This window comes from Lissotriton vulgaris, chromosome 10 (genome assembly GCF_964263255.1).
Source record: "Lissotriton vulgaris chromosome 10, aLisVul1.2, whole genome shotgun sequence".
NCBI lineage: Eukaryota > Metazoa > Chordata > Amphibia > Caudata > Salamandridae > Lissotriton > Lissotriton vulgaris.
Genome location: NC_141698.1, coordinates 1,045,017,210 through 1,045,034,968, shown reverse-complemented (window position 1 = coordinate 1,045,034,968; position 17,759 = coordinate 1,045,017,210). Strand labels below are relative to the sequence as shown.

Genomic DNA, 17,759 nt, shown 5'->3' with positions numbered 1-17,759 from the left:
AGCACAGAATATCAAGGACAGAATATTGAATCCAAAATATTGACAGGTAACTATAGTATGTCTATACCTTACTTGACATACATGTATCTAGGTTATATTTATATACCATCAATATATGTAGATGTGGGTTTAGGAGTAGTAAATCTATACTTCCCTACAGACACTAACCTTTACACTTTCTGTCTTTGATATTCGTGAATGCCGATATTCAAGGGGTCGGTATTTAGTAGTGCAACCAGTATTTGGGATGGGATGCACTTATAGAGAATAACTTTAATGTTTGGACGAATCTGGGGCCAGGCCCCCCTAAAAAGTTCCTTCTGGCTACGGGCCTGGTTGTGCTACATACAGAACCTCTCCTGCTTTTAAGCACTTAACAATGGATGATACTATTAGCTTACTGAGTTGCTGTCTTATATATTGACAGATCTTTCTCAGTTTGTCTGTACTTCTGCTGAACACGTAACCAGAAGACTACAATGTGCAGTTTACACAGTGATAAGAAGTGCCATACAGTCAATATTCATAATCAAAGATTACATTGAGGAAAGGCCACTTCATACCTTAAAGTCGTTTCCATTCTTTGGGCTTGCTCCAGTTCCTCCTCAGGGTCCTTGAATCCAGTGAACGAATAGTATGTCTTGTCCCATTTAATGGGCCTGTAGAATGCATTTTTTGCTTCCTGGTGAGGTTGTGGGTCCACATTACAACTGAAGCCTTTCATATGCTCTGTGGGTAAACTGCAAGATTTGAGAATATCCAGAACTGCACTGAGCAGGTCTCTGGTGTGCAGGGTAAAACATACAGCTCGAAACCCTGTGAAAAACAAACAACCCCATGTCACATACTGTAAAATTGATACCTGTATTGCATCCCACACTGGTTGGAAATGAAACACACAATGCCTTTAATATGAAAAATTAAAGTGCTTAACAACAGGCCTGAAATCACAAATTTATTTTTATAACATTCAAACACATCCCACCAATGATGCCTTTTGCAGGACCCTGTATTTTGCTGGCTTCCGACATCTGCGCACTTTACCCCTGCTAACCAGTAGTAAAGTGCCTATACTCTTCTTTTCAACATGATGAAATTGGCATACTCTGAATTGGTAAATGTAACGTACACAAATGTCCCTAGTATTTGGTACAAAATGTATCCAGAGGCTGTAACTTAAGTGTCATTAGTCCACCACAGTGACAGTGTAAAACATGGCTTCAAGCCTACCACTATAGCCTGACCATAGATGTGCAAAAACCTAAATTTAACCAGTCAAAATAAATCCCATTACCAGGTCAAAACCTCGCCTTTAAATATTTATATGCAACCCTATGTAGGCCTGGTCACAACAAGCCAGAGTGAATGGTATTTAAAATTAGGACACATAGGAATTTAATGTTAACATGCCCTTGCAGTGACTAGCACAAAAAAGCTATGTTTCTACTGTGGCAGGCCTCACTGTCCTACATAGTAATCCAGAGTATAGAATAAAGAATATGTTACTTATGTTCGGTAACGCCATTAACTGGTAGAGACAGGATCTAGCCGCAAATTCCTCATCTTAGAATTCTCCACAGGCTCCAGCCTGGATCTGGATTTTTTTCACAGCAGTACCTCTGCACGTCGTCCTCCGGATGTTACGTCGATGGAGTCCATATAAGATGTGACTAACTTTCATGTCAACAAAATTTTTGGAGCCACTTATAGAAACTGCATATGGAAACAGTGTGCAAAAACGAGACATCTTTGTGTCAAACAATAACAAAGTCCTAAAGACAGGCAGAAGAATGCAAAACAATTGATCTTGTAGGCAACAGGACAAGCAGTTTGCAGAGCAGGGAGGATAGGTGGATCGTAAAGGAATATGCGGCTAGATCTTGTCTCTACCAGATAAGGCGTTACCGAAGGTAAGTAACTTCTGATAAAAGTCATATAGCCTCAAAATCCTTATCTTAGAATTAGATACCCAAGCAACACCAACCACAAGGAGCGTTTGCAAAGTGAACTCACAAAAGATCCCTGAATAGGACTAGCTGATTTGTGATTAAATAAAATGATCAAGCTGTCTTAAGAATATAGGTGAGGCAAAGAAAATGCTCCACCAGAAGGACTGTGGTAAGCCCGTAGGAAGCTGAAGTATGCAAGACTGTGAGAAGCATGTGGAAAACAATACCCACAGCAGAGGGATAAGAAAGTGTTCGAGAAAACACTTAATGGAAACAATAATACTATGCAGCCCTGACAAGAGTATTATACCCATGACTGAACAAGGCTAAAGGACAACATAATAATCACAAAGGAGTAACAGTTCCTAAAGAAAAGGTGAGCTGGCCTATTTCGGCGGCTGTGAGAGAAGGTGAGAAACTGACTCAAAGGGTAGGTTGGAAATTGAGTTGTGTGGAGGTGGGGAAATTCCTTCTTTTTGAAGAAGTGCCCTCACACATCCATGTGGGTGTCATGCTTCATCATCGGGCGAGCTCCACGTGGGGGTGGCATTGCAGTCCTCAACTGGGGCCCCGTGAGAGGGTTCTTTGTCGGAGTTCTTTTCTGGAGTAACGCTGTAGTGGTGAGTGTGGGTGTGTGGGAGGGAGGGAGGGAAAAGGAAGGTGAGTGAATAAAATTACCACAATGGTACCCTAAAGAACCTTTATTCAGCAGTCCATGTGGTAAAGAAAAAATTGGTGACAACGAAGGTCTCAAGAAAAATAATACCTGAGGGGTGAATATTTTTCTTCTGTTCTGTTGTCAGCAAGTGAAAAGTGGTAATGGTGAGTGAGTGCGTTAGGTCGACATGTTTCATACCTTCAGCGGGTCCCTAACGGATCCTGTGGCGTTTCTTCAGGGCCATGGTAGAAGTGTAAAGAAGTTAAAAATAGGAATCTGAGACGGCGACACCCAGTATCCCTATAGTACCTATATTCAGGTTCTTAAGTAGGTGTCAATGCACCTTAAGGAACATCCTCCATGAGTTCCTCAATCCAACCTATAAAGAGAGAGAGATAAAATGGAAAGAGAAACAAAACGACATTTTTTGAAAAAAGGAAGTAGCACTTACTGTCATAGTAGTACAATAGTGCATATGTTACAATCTGTATGGGCAAGGAGGCATGCTATTCCGGAAAACCGTCAGTGCAGTGCTCATTCACATCGCATCCGGGAAGCCGAATGCATTTGCTTGCTGCAAGTTTTTAAAAGCACCTCTACACATAGAAACTGTGTGAAAGAGGCAACATGCTGGTGTTTGCACAATACCAAACGTGTATCTACAACCAAATTGACACACATCTGTGATGTCTATCAAAAAAGGCGTGAGAGCCATGATAAGTGATGCATTCCGTAAAGATATGTTTGTTCGTTCACACATCAGGTGAAGGGTTACTCTGCTGTGAGTACCCACTTATGGTCGAGTCATGCGGTACACATACAGACACACATAACAGATCTCCTACCCCACCAGTAGTAAAGGCTGGCGGATCGGCGTTTGCAGCGTGGTATGGAAAAGGATATCTGCAAGTGACATTGTCAGAGTGATCAGAATGCGCTTGTGATCAAGATATTACCTTCTCTGAAGTAAAGAGCCAGAAGGAAAATATTCCTGGTGCCTCTTACCGGAATACAGCCTATTACCTGCCTGTCGCTACTCAAACGCCGGTGCGGGGCAGTCGGTGCAGTGTCCAAATATGTACTCTGCCCTGTCGTCAACCCGGAAGACCGAGTGATGAGGGGGGGAGGGGGGAGAGCGAAGTTACACACACGAAGACATGCAGATGTCAACGAATGAGGCGGCCATCTTGGGAGGCGAGCATGCTGATGTATTGTGTATGGGAACGCGAAGTCTCGAATGAGAAAGCCTCAATACAGTGGTCGAAGTGGGGAAAAAAAAGTAGGGGAACTGGGGGAGGAGAATCAGGGGGCGGGAATAACCGAAGATTGAATCAGTGGGCGGAGTCAGGGGTGTGGCTAGAAATAGCACAACATACCAATTTTTTGTACGTTTAGCATTTCACTGACCAGTTACAGCTTATAACGATATTTAATTAAAACAATGGATAAACATGTTTATTTGAGGTTTAATTCAGGAAAAAGCAGACACTCCTAGGGAATACAGTTTATGTAAAGTGTGCGAAATATAAGAAGGAACAACATGTTTCCTTAATGCTTTTACTCTCATTGTTCAGAAAGCCATGATTATTTTTTGTCTCAAACACTGAGGACATGAATACAGGGTTCCTCCTGTACACATGTGTTAAGCAGGGCTCAGAAGAGAAAGGGACTCTTCAGGAGAATCTAGACTCACGGAAACCCACAAAGGCTCCTTCATATTCATGTCAACTAGCTAGCTGTTCAATCATAATATAGCAAAAAGAACAACTGGTGGACAGAATGCAGAACAATGTCATACATTCACCCTAGTACAGAGATCTGGGCCTAAATCCATTGTTTCTTTGCTCACCATGCCATTCCAGTTTGGAGCTAGCCATATGCAAATCAGTCTTGATCCTGCACCCAATGGGAACAGTCCAGCCCAAACTGCCAGGCCAGGTCCTCCCTGGACTGGAAACAAGCATCCTAGGACCGGTTTCGGGCTTTCAGCCCTCATCAGCCAGGATAGCTTGATTCCAGTGGCATGGAGAGCACGGGACTCATGTCTGAGCATACCTGTCCCACTCTGGGTGACAAATGCAAAAAGAACAATTGAGGGACAGTAAGTAAGTAAGTAAGTAAGTAAATGCTTTATTGTACAGTTAATAAAAACCAATACAAATAGCTATTAGTAATAAAAGAAAATGATCAGTTAAAGGAAAACAGTTAAAAAGGTCGGTCTAATACCATTAAAAATGGGACAATGATCATCCAGCAATAAATACAGGTAAATTTCTGTTTTAGATAAAAAATTGTGTGTATGTCCGAGCGCATGCTTTCGACAAGTGGGTTTTTCTATATCCTCCGCTCCCCTTCTGACCGGCTTCTCCCAGAGTGTTTGTGCTTCATGGGGAAGGTACTTTAATGTTCTTGGTCAATATGGGTCTCTTACCCGGTCTGAGGACTGGAGTGGAGGCGGATGATGTTATGTAGGTGATGTCAATGTCGCTTGTGCTCTCGTCATTTTAAGCCTGGTGTCTGCCAATCGTAGGTATTTTACCAGTCGGCAGGCCATTTGCACGTCGTCTCCTCTCAAACAGCTCAAGACTGCTTCTCTGCAAGACCTGATTCCTTTGTTTATAAACAAGGGTCTCAATAGGTTCTTCCGCTCTTGCTGCAGCTCTTTGCAGATGGTTATGAGATGTGTGATATTTTCCTCATGCATTCCGCACAGGCGGCATTTTGCTGGTTTTGATGGTCGCAGCCATGGGGCCATGTGGCCCGCTGCTGGTAACACTCCTAGTCGTAGTTTTAAAAAGGATTCTTTTGTTGTTTTGGAGAAACTGTTCACTAGGTACGCCTGAGGAGTAAGTTTGTTGTATGTTTGCACAGTCAGCCAGCCATGTGCTCTCTTGGCTAATGAGGCTTTGTCTTGCAAGAGGGATTCTTTCTTGACTATTTTATTAATAGTTTTTTTGAAACCTGACAGGCTCCCTTGAAGGTCCCATAGCTGCCTTGCCCCAAGATGATTGATGGCATCCTCCAGGAAATGTCTTGCAGGACAGTCATTTTTGCTTTGTAGATCTTTCCAGAGGAGAGCGTTAAGGGTATTTTCTTCTCTTCTGCTTATCTTGTGCCAGGTCTTAAGGTAAGTTCCCTTTCGTGCAAGTTCTTCTTTGGCCAACCCAAATTCTAGGCGGATCTGCGCCGGTGAAGTGTATTTCGGAAGACTGAACATGATCCGCATTGCTTTTGAGGCTACTCTGTTCAGGGTTCCCGTATCCCTCCCTCTCATTGCTTCACTTCCATTTGTAATTGATGGAATCAGCTTGGCTTGGATCACTTGTAGGAGCGGAGCAAGGTTTGGGCCAACGATTTTATTTTTGAGGTTCCTAAGTGATACTGCTATCATTAGGCCTCTCCTCTTGATCTCCTCCAGTTGTGGTTTGAAGCTACCCCTTTCGTCTATTGTCACTCCCAGGTAGCAATATTTGTTTGTGATTTCCAATTTGTTCAAGCCCAAGTACCATCTGAATGGTAGTTTTTGCTTGCGATAATTAAGGGGCATGATTTTTGTTTTACTGTAGTTGATGGAGAGTTTATTAGCTTTAGAGTATTCCGCAGTGATGTTGAGGAGCCGCTGTAGCCCAATCTGGGTCCGACTGATCAGCACCAGGTCGTCGGCGTAGAATAGGCAGGAAAGCTGTTTGCCCCCTAATTTTGGAGCGTGCAAATTGTTAGCGTTAAGTTTTGTACAAAGGTCGGCCATAAAGAGGTTAAATAGGGTTGGCGCTAACACACAGCCTTGTTTTACTCCTGTGTAGGTTTGAATTTTCTTAGTTAGGTACTCTCCAGGGCCTAGTTTGACCTGGACCCACGTGTCGCTGTGTAGGAGAATTAGTTGGTTCAGTAGATCATCTGGGATGTTCATTCTTTTCAGTTTTTTCCACAACAGATTTCTGTCTACCCGGTCGAATGCAGCACTATAGTCTATGAAGCAGAGGTACAAGGGATAGTTTTCCTCTTGGGCTGAGTCGATCAGTAGTGACAAGGCTAGGATGTTGGTAGATGTCCCCATGTTTTTCCTGAAGCCGGTTTGGTTAAACGGGATTGTTGAGGTTTCTTCTGCCCATAGAATTAGTTCCTGAAGTAGGAGGCCTGCGTAGTACTTTGCCTCATTGTCTAGAAGGGCTATTAACCGGTAACTTTTTGGATCTTTTCTATCTCCTCTTTTGTAGATTGGGGATATTATTGCCCCCCTCCATGATTGTGGGATTGTAGATGATTGCCAGATTTTTTCGAACATTGGTTTGAGGTTAGTTGCCTAGTATTTTGGGTCCTGCTTAAATACTATTGGTGGTATTCCATTTGGGCCAGGGGCTCCATCTCTTCTACCTTTTGTGATCCTTTGAATTATTTGTTCCGTCGTGATTATTACAGCCTCATTCGTTCTCAGGTATTCTTGATGTAGGGGCAGATGTTCATCCATCTTTCCATTATCGGTGCCTATTTCTTTCCCCCGTTCTTTAGTCTCGCTGAAGTGAGTGCTGAAGTGGATTATCCAGTCGTCTTCTGTCACCTGAGAATCAATCCCTCGGTTTTTCCCATTGGTCTGAGCATTGATCTTTTGCCAGAACTGAGCGCTGCGATTTGTTTTGGCGTCATGTAGGAGTTTTCCCCGAAATGCCTCTTCTTCTTCCCTTTTTTGCTGCCATATTAATTTCTTACGCTCTCCTTTTAACTGTCTAAGCTCTTGGTCAGGGACGGATCTGTTTTTACTCTTCGTAGAGTCCGGTTAATCGCTGTCTTCAGTATTTTTAGTTTTCTGTTGTTTCGGAAGTAATTGCATCTTTTCTGTTTCGTGTTGCAACTATTTCTTGTTCGTGTTACAGGGTCTTTTCTCTGCGCGTTGTCTCTCATCCGTTTTACAAACGCTTCCCAGCTTGTTATCGGGTTATGCGTGGTGCGTTGAGCTTCATTGAGTGTGCGTATCGCTTGCTCTAGTAGTTTTTCTGGGTTGGAGACTTTGCATTGTACCCGTCTTTCATTTGATGTAAAGTCTGTGCCTACGTTATTTGAACTGGGAGGCTTAAGTGTCGCTGATGTATTCATTACTGTTTCCTGAGGCAGGTGATCGCTGCAATCAGTGAGACCGATTCTAAAGTCTACAACCCTTTGGTATACACTACGGGATACAAAAGTAAAGTCAATGGTGGAGCTTGCCTGGGTACTGTGGAAAGTTGCTGACTGCGGTTGATCCCCTGGAAATCTACCGTTAAGTGCTCCAAGTCCTAGCTCCTCTAATGTAGCCAGCAGGGTCCTTGTGGTTTTTGTGCTTCTGCCCCCCGAGGTACGGTCTTGGCGATTGGGTTCCCAGGCAAATGGGTCCTCGTCGTATTTGGTGCCCGTGGCTGCTTCGCTCAGCAAATTTAGATTGAAATCCCCTGAGATAATGATGTTATTCGTGTGCTCGGCCTTCACCAGTTTCACAAGTTCTTCCTTCAATTGTCGCACTCCCTTCTTTTTCTCCCTGGGTTGCAGGTAGAGGTTTATGAAGATTATATCCTCAGTTGGATTTTGCACACGAGGTGACAGTCGTAGAGCTAGCATTGCATTTGGGGCAGGTAAGTTGTAGTCTAACTGTTCTGCTTTTAGTATTGCTATTAATGCACTATAAGTGGCAAGGCCTCCTTTCTTGTGGCCAAAAAGCGAGCTCTGGGTAGGCGGTAGGAAGTTCAGTGTATACCCTGACAGAATTGGAGGTGATTCAGTCCAAGTTTCTTGTAAGGCGATGATGTCAAATTTTGTCAGGTGGTTGCATAGGTCAATGTCTGAAACCTTATCGCCGGTGCCATTGATGTTCCATGAACATATACTTAAGGTGTTAAGTTTGTTGACTCTTTTTGGTTTTGTTTGTCATTGGCTTGTCTCTTTCGCATTTAGGGACTTTGCGAGCCAGCTCCAGTTGGGGGAAGCCCTCTTGTCATTAGTCAGTGATCTTGTTTCTTCCAGACTCAAGTGCGATTGTCTCTCTGGCGTTTTACTTCGGGCTCCTCTTAAGACAGTTCTTTTAAGAGTCGTCTCCTTGGGCTTCTTTTGGAGACTTTCATGTAAGAGGGGCTCCGGGTATCTTGTGGGCAAGAGAGTTTGTAGTTCTATCCCCCAAGAGTCAAATCTTTCCTTTTCTTTTAATATTCTCTCCGGGAATTCTCCTGTTGTCCAGATGGTTTTTGTCGACTCTACCCCGGGGTGGCTCCGAGATTCAATAAATTCGACGGATTCCAGGTCTGCCGATGTGATAGTTTTGAGGCTCTCTACTGTATTTAATAGCCGCAAGATGTTTCCCCTGTTTAAAAAGTCCATTGAACCTCTAGAGTGGTATTCGGGATGGAATATTACGGTCGTTGTTGAGCCTTCTGGCCCACTCTCTCTTGACTTAGTGTTTTCTTTGTCAGCAGGTTTGGTTTCCCCTTGACTGGGGGTTATCTTTGGTACAGTTTTTTTGGGTTGGTCAATATTTTCGGTGCTTTCTCGACAGTTCCGGCCTGAGAGATTTAGCCTTGTTGTTATGATCAACTTGGGGCTTCCTGGGATTTGCGTTTCATCCCGGTTTTCAGGGCAATTTTTGGTGAGATGTGACGCACTCTGTTTTGTTCTTTCTTGTGTATCTCTGTCAGGTGAATCTGAAGTTATTTGTGAGTTATGCCCCTTGTCGTTCTCCGCGGGCCCTATATTTTTTCCCCCTTTTGGTGTGCTCAATATGTCTTTCTGGGTTTTGGGTGCTGGGCAAGTGGTTGAACCACTGGGTAGGGCAGGGCCGCATCCAGATTTATCCACTGGGCCGGTGTTTTCACTGTTGGTGGTCATGGTGTTTATTTCTTCCCTCTCCCTTGTTGCACTTGCTTGTGAGGTGTTGCTTGCTGTTTGATCACTGTTGCGGGCCTCGCCCCAGGCTAGGCACCCTGTCAATTTCCTTTGATTTCTTCCCTTCCTTTTCTGTTTTCTTCCCACTTTTCCTTGCGATGGTTGGTGGGAGATTGCTCCCCCATTTGGGTTACTTTTGTCTAAGTCTGGTATGGATGCTGCAGAGTTTTGCTCTCGATCAGTTTGATGACTACTGGTGATCAGTGCCTTCATTTGAATTATTTTGTCCATTGTCGGGTGTGAGTTGGTAGGCGTCTTTGGGGGCTCTTGCTGTATTGTTTGTGGATCGTCTTGCCCGGTAGTTGTGTTTAATTGCTTAACCTCAAGTTGCTTGAGGGGATGGCTATTTTTAACTACTGTCCTGAAATCAGATAGAAGGTTTCCCAGTGCTGTTGGTAGTGTTGCTAGTTTGTCCACTATGGTGATGCAAGAGCAGTTAGATGCTATCAGCTGTGTCTCTGCTTGCGCCCTTTTTATCAGGTCATTCAGGTCTGCTAGCTTGCCATCAATGTTTGCCACGTATGTGGCCAGAGTGTTGAGGACAGAAATTTGCAGATCCATCTTGTCGGATTGGTACTGGATGGCGTTTACTGAGGATTGCATTGTCTGCAGGAGGGATGCCCAGATGTCTGCATTCTTCTTAGATTTTTCTTTTTCCGGCCTATCGCTTGAGCCGTTTCTTTGCTTTCCCTGCTCTGGTTCCACTGGATATGATGCTACCAGGTCTTCCCACTCTTCCGGCGTGAGGTACGAGGTGAGCAGGTCGAGCGGCATAGGAACTATGAGTCCTGTTCTATGCGGTGAGGACGTGTCTAGTTGAGACCAAGTTTTTATGCCTGGGAGTTTTGATGCTGGATCTCCCCCCGCCTTTTTTGGGTTGATTTCCTCAAGTTGTTCCAGGTCAGTGATGTGGGGGGGGGGGGTGTGATCATAGTCCCGTTGCTCCTGAGTAGTTTTATCCTTTACTTGCCAGGCCTTGTCAGCAACGTCGACAACGTCTGCTGTTCTTGGGCCATGCTTGTCGCCAGGGGCTATGTTCGCTTGTGGCCCCGTTGCCAGTTTCCACATGTACTTGGGTGGTGATGATTCTGTTTGTCCCACTTGTGCTTTTATTGTTTGGGCTTTATTTGTCCTTTCCCTTTTTTTTGCTTGGTCTGCCATTGTGTCTGCCGTTGTGTCTGGGCCGCCACTATCCTCGCAAATTCCCTTTGGTTCCTGGGAATTCAACTGGAGTGCTGGTGGATCGCATTTCTCACCCTCCTTCCCGTTATGGTTATCTCTTGATCTTGCTGGACTTTGGAGGGTTGTGTGGCTTGTGTTGTGACGCTCCTCGGTTCCTATTGCTTCGTGGTTTACAATTCGGTCCCCCCCCGGGGTCTCCGAATTCATCGGGTTCTCTATTGGGACCACCGTTGGGCCCTCCTTGTCTTCGTTTTTTTGATTAATATGCGCTTCTTCCGTTATGGTGGCTTCTTGGTTCCTCCTCTCTGGATTTCTTCTGTTCTCTAGTGCTAGTTCTAGATCCGATTGACTTTCCTGGAATCCCGGGATTGGTTCTAGAGATCCCGGAGAGGCCCCTTTTCTTGAGTTCTGGATATAACTCGCCTCTGATACTGCGCTTTCTGGCCCATGCTCGGTGGGGGTCAACTTGTGTGGTTTGATTGGGTTGAGTGGGCTTGGTAGATTGGTTTTATTAGCATTGTTGTTCAGGTAGAGGAGCATACTGGGATCTTTAATAAATGCGAATTTTGTGTAGATTTTTGGTTGTACAGACGGTTTGCTAATAGTTTGGCTATGTCGGTGTCCTTGCACCTCTGAGCCTTCTGGGCTGACGAGTCCGGGGAGCAGAGGAAACAACTGAGAGGGTACTTCCTCTCCTTTATTCTCTTCCCTGTCCCCCCTGCTCTCCCAGCTTGCGTCACTCGTGTCCTTCTTTTGCTTCTTTTTTATCTGCCTGGGCTTTCTCGTATGTTTCTGGGGTGCTATATGGCCCGTGTTGTCCCTTTGCCTCCCTGACCTCATCCTGTGCCCCCTCCGCTTTCTTTTTTGAAGGGAGGGCGATTTGGAGATCCTGTGGTAGCAGGCAGGGAAGTGAGGTACAGTGGGTACCGAAGGTACAGTGGGGGAACGGTGAGAGGGCTGTGAGTGGGCTATGAGGGTGGCTAGAGGGGGGGGCTGAAAGGGGCTGGAAGCAAACCCTTAGAAACAGCTGGTAGTGAGCGGAGCGCTGGGGGGGACCTTTGGGCAAGATCGGACCTAGTCAGATCTGCCTGGGTCAGACCCCCGGCTCTTACTTGGCGGCTGCCTCTATCGGCAGCCACGCTCACGTCCTTCATCCTGCCCTCTGCAGCAGCCTGCAACAGCCTCGCCTCGCTCACCTCCTATGTGTTGGTAATCCGATGATCCGATCCCGACGCTGGAGCCGGTGCGCTGAGGACGGACGGCAGATGGCGCTCCAGCTGCTTGGTCCGAAAATGCAGAGATGTGCGGAGAATCCCTCCGCGCTAATGCTGAAGCCGATGCTGGTGCCTGCCGGTGCCGGTGCCTGCCAATGAGTGTAGAAGAACTGCAGCCTTCTCTCTACCTCACCTCAGCAACGGCCGCGGCTTTCTCCGGCTTCCCAAGGTGTCCCTTGACTCATTCAGCATTTGGCCCCTTCGACCTTCAGCAGCTCTGCGTAAGTGCAGCATAGTCAGTTTTCCGCTCTCCTCCTCCTCTTCCGGTCAACACCGGCTTCTCTTGGTTTTCGCGGCTTCTCCCGGTTTTTCGCGGCTTCTCCCGGTGCCGGTGGCCGATAACCAAAGCCCAGTGCCCTCCGAGGCTTAGAGCCTGAAGACCGGGCTCACTGGGGATCACGGCTTGTTCGCGGCTTTTTCCGGCACACACGACTTGCATCTACACCGAGGCTATCTTCGGTGGTGCTCCGGCGATTCTGGTGAATGACTGACGATTCAGCTCTCTGGCACCATCTAGCGGATGTGGTCTAGCAAAATACTTAGAGGGTGAAATGTGTTTGTGTTTACTAACCCGTTATTGCTGTCCCCTTGCACACAGACAAGGCATTGAGGGACAGAATGCAGAAAAATGTCATACATTCACCCCAGTACAGAGATCTAGGCCTAAATTCATTGTTTTTTTGCTCACCATGCCATTCCAGTTTGGACCCAGCTGTATGTCAAGTCATTCTTGATCCTGCGCCCAATGTGAACTGTCCAGCCCGAACTGCCAGGCCATATGTATTCAAGTGTCCTTTCATTCGGGAAGTGAACACAAAGCAGTACCCACTGAACTATGCACATAACATATTGCTCTTTGATATGCATGGTACATGTTCTTTGCAGCAAGCATATTACCCCTCTGCGCTACCTTAGATGAGTAAAACAGCCACTAGACAAAACATGCTCCCCTCTCTATTCAGCAGGTACATTGATCACCAACGTTATCTTGGCACTTGTATTGTTGACCGAAACCTGCTGAATACACAAAGAACTTTGCAGTGTTTTTAAAACTCCTGCACTTGTACAAAACCGGTCCCCCACAAACTAAACTGGCCCCTACCCTTTCAGTCGCCCGGGGAAACGCCTGCTCCTGCCCTTTCACTGCTCCTGTCCAGTCAGTACTCCTGCTCATGCTCGATCAACACTCCTGCTTCGTCAATTCCACTGCCCCCTCCCTTCTCATGGCCCGTCACTTCTCCTGGCCCGTCACTTCTCCTGCCCGTCACTGCTCCTGCCCCGTTCACTGCTCCTGCCCCGTTCACTGCTCCTGCCCCGTTCACTGCTCCTGCCCCGTTCACTGCTCCTGCCCCGTTCACTGCTCCTGCCCCGTTCACTGCTCCTGCCCCGTTCACTGCTCCTACCCCGTTCACTGCTCCTGCCCGTTCACCGCTACTACCCGGTTACCACTCCTGCTCATGCCTAATTACCGCTCCTGCCCCATTACTTCTACTGCTTCGTCACTTCTCCTGCCCCGTCACCTCTCCTACCCATCACATCACCTGCCTGTCATGTCACCTGCCCATCACTTCTTGTGCCCTGTCACCTCTCCTGCCCTGTTGCCTCTCCTTCCACGTCGCCTCTCCTGCCCTGTCGCCTCTCCTTCCCCGTCACTGCTCCTGCCCCGTTCACTGCTCCTGCCCCGTTCACTGCTCCTGCCCCGTTCACTGCTCCTGCCCCGTTCACTGCTCCTGCCCCGTTCACTGCTCCTGCCCCGTTCACTGCTCCTGCCCCGTTCACTGCTCCTGCCCCGTTCACTGCTCCTGCCCCGATCACTGTTACAGCCCCGATCACTGTTACAGCCCCGTTGAATGCTCCAGCCCCGTTCACGGCTCCAGCCCCGTTCACTGCTCCAGCCCCGTTTACTGCTCCTGTCCCGTTCACCGCTCCTGTCCTTTCACCGCTCCTGTCCTTTCACCGCTCTTGCCCGGTTACCGCTCTAGCTCATGTCACCTTTCCTGCCCTGTCACCTCTCCTGCCCCGTCACCTCTCCTGCCCCGTCACCTCTCCTGCCCCATCACCTCTCCTGCCCCATCACCTCTCCTGCCCCATCACCTCTCCTGCCCCGTCACCTCTCCTGCCCCGTCACCTCTCCTGCCCCGTCACCTCTCCTGCCCCGTCACCTCTCCTGCCCCGTCACCTCTCCTGCCCCGTCACCTCTCCTGCCCCGTCACCTCTCCTGCCCCGTCACCTCTCTTGCCCCGTCACCTCTCCTGCCCCATCACCTCTCCTGCCCCGTCACCCCTCCTGCCCCGACACCCCTCCTGCCCCGTCACCTCTCCTGCCCCGTCACCTCTCCTGCCCGTCACCTCTCCTGCCCCGTCACCTCTCCTGCCCAGTCACCTCTCCTGCCCAGTCACCTCTCCTGCCCCGTCACCTCACCTGCCCGTCACCTCACCTGCCCGTCACCTCACCTACCCGTCACCTCACCTGCCCCATCATCTCTTCTGCCCCGTCATCTCTTCTGCCCCGTCACTTCTCCTGCCCCGTCACTTCTCCTGCCCCGTCACTTCTCCTGCCTGTCACTTCTCCTGCCCGGTCACCTCTCCTGCCCGGTCACCTCTCCTGCCCGGTCACCTCTCCTGCCCGGTCACCTCTCCTGCCCAGTTACCTCTCCTGCCCAGTCACCTCTCCTTTCATGTTGCCTCTCCTGCCCAGTCACTGCTCCTGGCCCGTCACTTTTCCTGCCTCATCCCATTTCCTACCCGTCACTTTTCCTGCCTGTCACCGCTCCTGCCGATTCACTGCTCCTGTCCGGTCAGCACTCCTGCCCGATCACCGCTCCAGCCCCATCTTTTCTCTTGTTCCATCACTTCTCCTACCCTGTTCACTGCTCTTATCCGTTCACTGCCCCTATCTGTTCACTGCTCCTGCCGGTTACCGCTCCTGCCTAATCACCGCTCCTGCCCCTTCACTTCTCATGCCCCGTCACCTCTCCTTTCATGTCACCTCTCCTGTCCCGTCACTGCGCCTGACACGTCAACTCTCCTGGCCCGTCAATTCTCCTGCCCGTCACTTCTCCTGCCCTGTCACTTCTCCTGCCTCAGGATTCTTCCCGAGGTATTGACGGAGAGGGCGGTGCCTCCCCTTGACCTGAGTCAGTGCCAGGTGAGGTGAGGTTTGTTACCTCACACTGGATAGGTATGAATAACCTATCATCCGGTGTAGAGGTATTGTGATTAATCACTTGTAATTACATTGTGGTTTTCCTTTGGTTGTTCTGTTTTCACTGTTTCAAAACTTACACCTAAATGCAGTAGCTTTTACAACTAGGTCCTGAAGAAAGCCGGGGTCCTTATGCCCATCACGGCTGAAACTAGTAGACCGTTCTTTCGGTAGATTAATTCAAAACCGACACTGTGCTTTTTAATAAGCTCACCAGTGGTCACTAATAAATATATTTTGGACTACTGTTGAACTTTTTTAATCCACTTATATTCACAATTCTATCTCTGCACTGCTTCTGTTGACTAGTCTGGTCAGTATACTTCTTTGAGATACTCAGCCTATCATTTGTTTATCATTGGCCTTACATCACGCCTAGTTCACTAGGGTTTGGCTTGCTGCCAGATGAGCTGAGGTGACAGGGGCACTTTTGGAGTTCCAAATGATGACACTGGCCACGAAGGGCAGTTGATGGAAATCCTTATTTTCTGTTTCCCCTCCTCAGGGTTTCTTCTGTTATGAAGTTGTTCTTATGTCAGGATCATCTCACCACGATTAGCTGTCATATAAGTATATGATTTGCCACTACCCTGTTCTGTGACCTTTTTTCCTTTTTTCTTTGTTAGACCACCAGTTTTTTCTTGTGTTGTTTACTTCTCCTGCCCTGTCACTTCTTCTTCCCGTTACTTCTCCTGCCTGTTAATTCTCCAGCCCGGTCATGTCTCCTGCCCTAGTACCTCTCCTTTCCTGTCGCCTCTTCTGTCCGGTCACTGCTCCTGCCCACTCTGTGTAGAACATTGACAAATTACACAAGGTGTCAAATTCCCCACAGTACACTGTCTGAGGAAAGCTCCTCTGTAATCACCAACTCCGATCTCACTGGCACTTGATATGCTAAAGGCAGAGGGCGGGCGCATTGTCATTCGAAAGGGAATAATCTGCCTCAATCGGAATGACAATCGGCCTGCCCTCAGTTTGTGCGAGCTCATGGAGGGGCTGCTGCAGCCTCTGGACAGAGAAGTGCGAGCAGCCCCTGGAAGCTGAATGAAAAAGTTATTGTTTGCCGTCCCAGGATGATATTTTGAAAGAAAGAAGTAGGGGAACGGACTGAAATAATTTTTAGAAGTAGGGGCATGCCGTGCCCTTCTGTCCCCGCCCACTTTTACCACTGCCTCAATATTGAATTTAGCTCGATTGTTGGGGCATGTCCAGAATGTGAATGGATGATCTGGGTAGTTGTCCTGTGGAAAAATGTAATTGGACAAGCTGAATGTGGTAATCTGATTAATCACGGGAGTGTGGCAGTGTATTTCCCCAAGTAAAAATGTGTACTGCCCGGTGTTAGGTCATAACAGTGAAGGTATATGTGTGGATGCTGTCCTTAATGGGATATGAATATTGAAAGCAGTTGGAACGTATGGCCTTATGGTGTATTGGGCACCCATCGCATTGAAGAATTATATTTTTTTAAAGAAGATGAAAAAGTAAAAATCTACGTATATAAATAAAAAGACTGGATACAGTAGAAAAAGGAAGCTTGCAGTGGAACTGGATTTTTTTATGGGCTTCAATATCTAATTGTTAATATTGTTGCTACATTGGCGCTCCTTCTATATGGTGGTTCATATTGTATCTTCAGTGGCTTAACAGTGGGCCACGAGGAGTTGAGCGCAGGAAGGCCTAAGTGAAAATGGTTAGAACCATAAAATAACTCACTGAGAGCACGGGTCTTTCCCTCATTGTTCAAGAGGTATTGAATTATTATAAGGAGAGTGCAGCACGCGAGTATTGTAATATATTGAAATTATGGATGATGATTTGGAGAAATGGGCAGCTGAAATATTTCAGCAGACTAAAACAACTGATACTGGGGCAAAGAAAGGCTCAGAAAATAACAGTCTAAGGAACAAATTCTTGAAATTAGAGAGACTGAAAAATTCTAAATTATCAAAATGGTGCGACGGGATGACATAAAAAAATTACATAGACCAGAATAGAGTACCAAGGGGACTTTGAATTTTAATTTTTCCGACTTTTGATGATCTTGACGAGGACCTTCTCAAAGAATGGTAAGAGAATTTATATGCCTCATCTTTCACAATGATGCATATCTTATTTAAAAATTCGGAAAGGAAGGTGGAAGGCTGTGGAGTGTAAGTTTAATACATTTTGTGAATGTCTTCTTGAAGAATTATATTTTTTAAAAAGAAGATGAATAAGCGTGGGAGCACATGGAGGAGACTGTGAGCAAGCGGCGGTACTAAGCTAATTGTTAACAGAATGTTGGCTATCTGTTAGGAAGTAATAAAAAGGTTCTACAAAGAACTAGTAGTGTTAATATAGATGAAAAATGTTGAGTCACAACCGAACAAGTTTAAATAAACAAGCGTTGTTAGAGCCACCCCCCGTGGGAGCACAGGGAGGAGACTGCGAGCGAGCGGCAGAGCTGGCACAGACGGACGAAAAAACAGCCCTGGAAAAAAAAAAAAGGAAACACCCACAATGGCCCACCTTTACATGATGGCAAAAAGGGGCGGGGCTTAAAAAAGACAGAAACGCCCACGAATCTGCTCCAAGACTAATTGACAT

At 47.1% G+C, this 17,759-nt stretch overlaps 1 protein-coding gene across 5 annotated transcripts in view; it reads right to left on the bottom strand.

The window, feature by feature from the left end:
- TCAIM (T cell activation inhibitor, mitochondrial) overlaps nucleotides 1-17,759 on the bottom strand; it is a 495,335-nt gene that overhangs the window by 337,440 nt on the left and 140,136 nt on the right. For all 5 annotated transcript variants that reach the window (XM_086942093.1, XM_086942094.1, XM_086942097.1 and 2 more), the window contains one exon: nucleotides 564-816. In XM_086942093.1, the coding sequence (XP_086798219.1) occupies nucleotides 564-816 (253 nt within the window). The remainder of the gene's footprint in view (nucleotides 1-563; nucleotides 817-17,759) is intronic.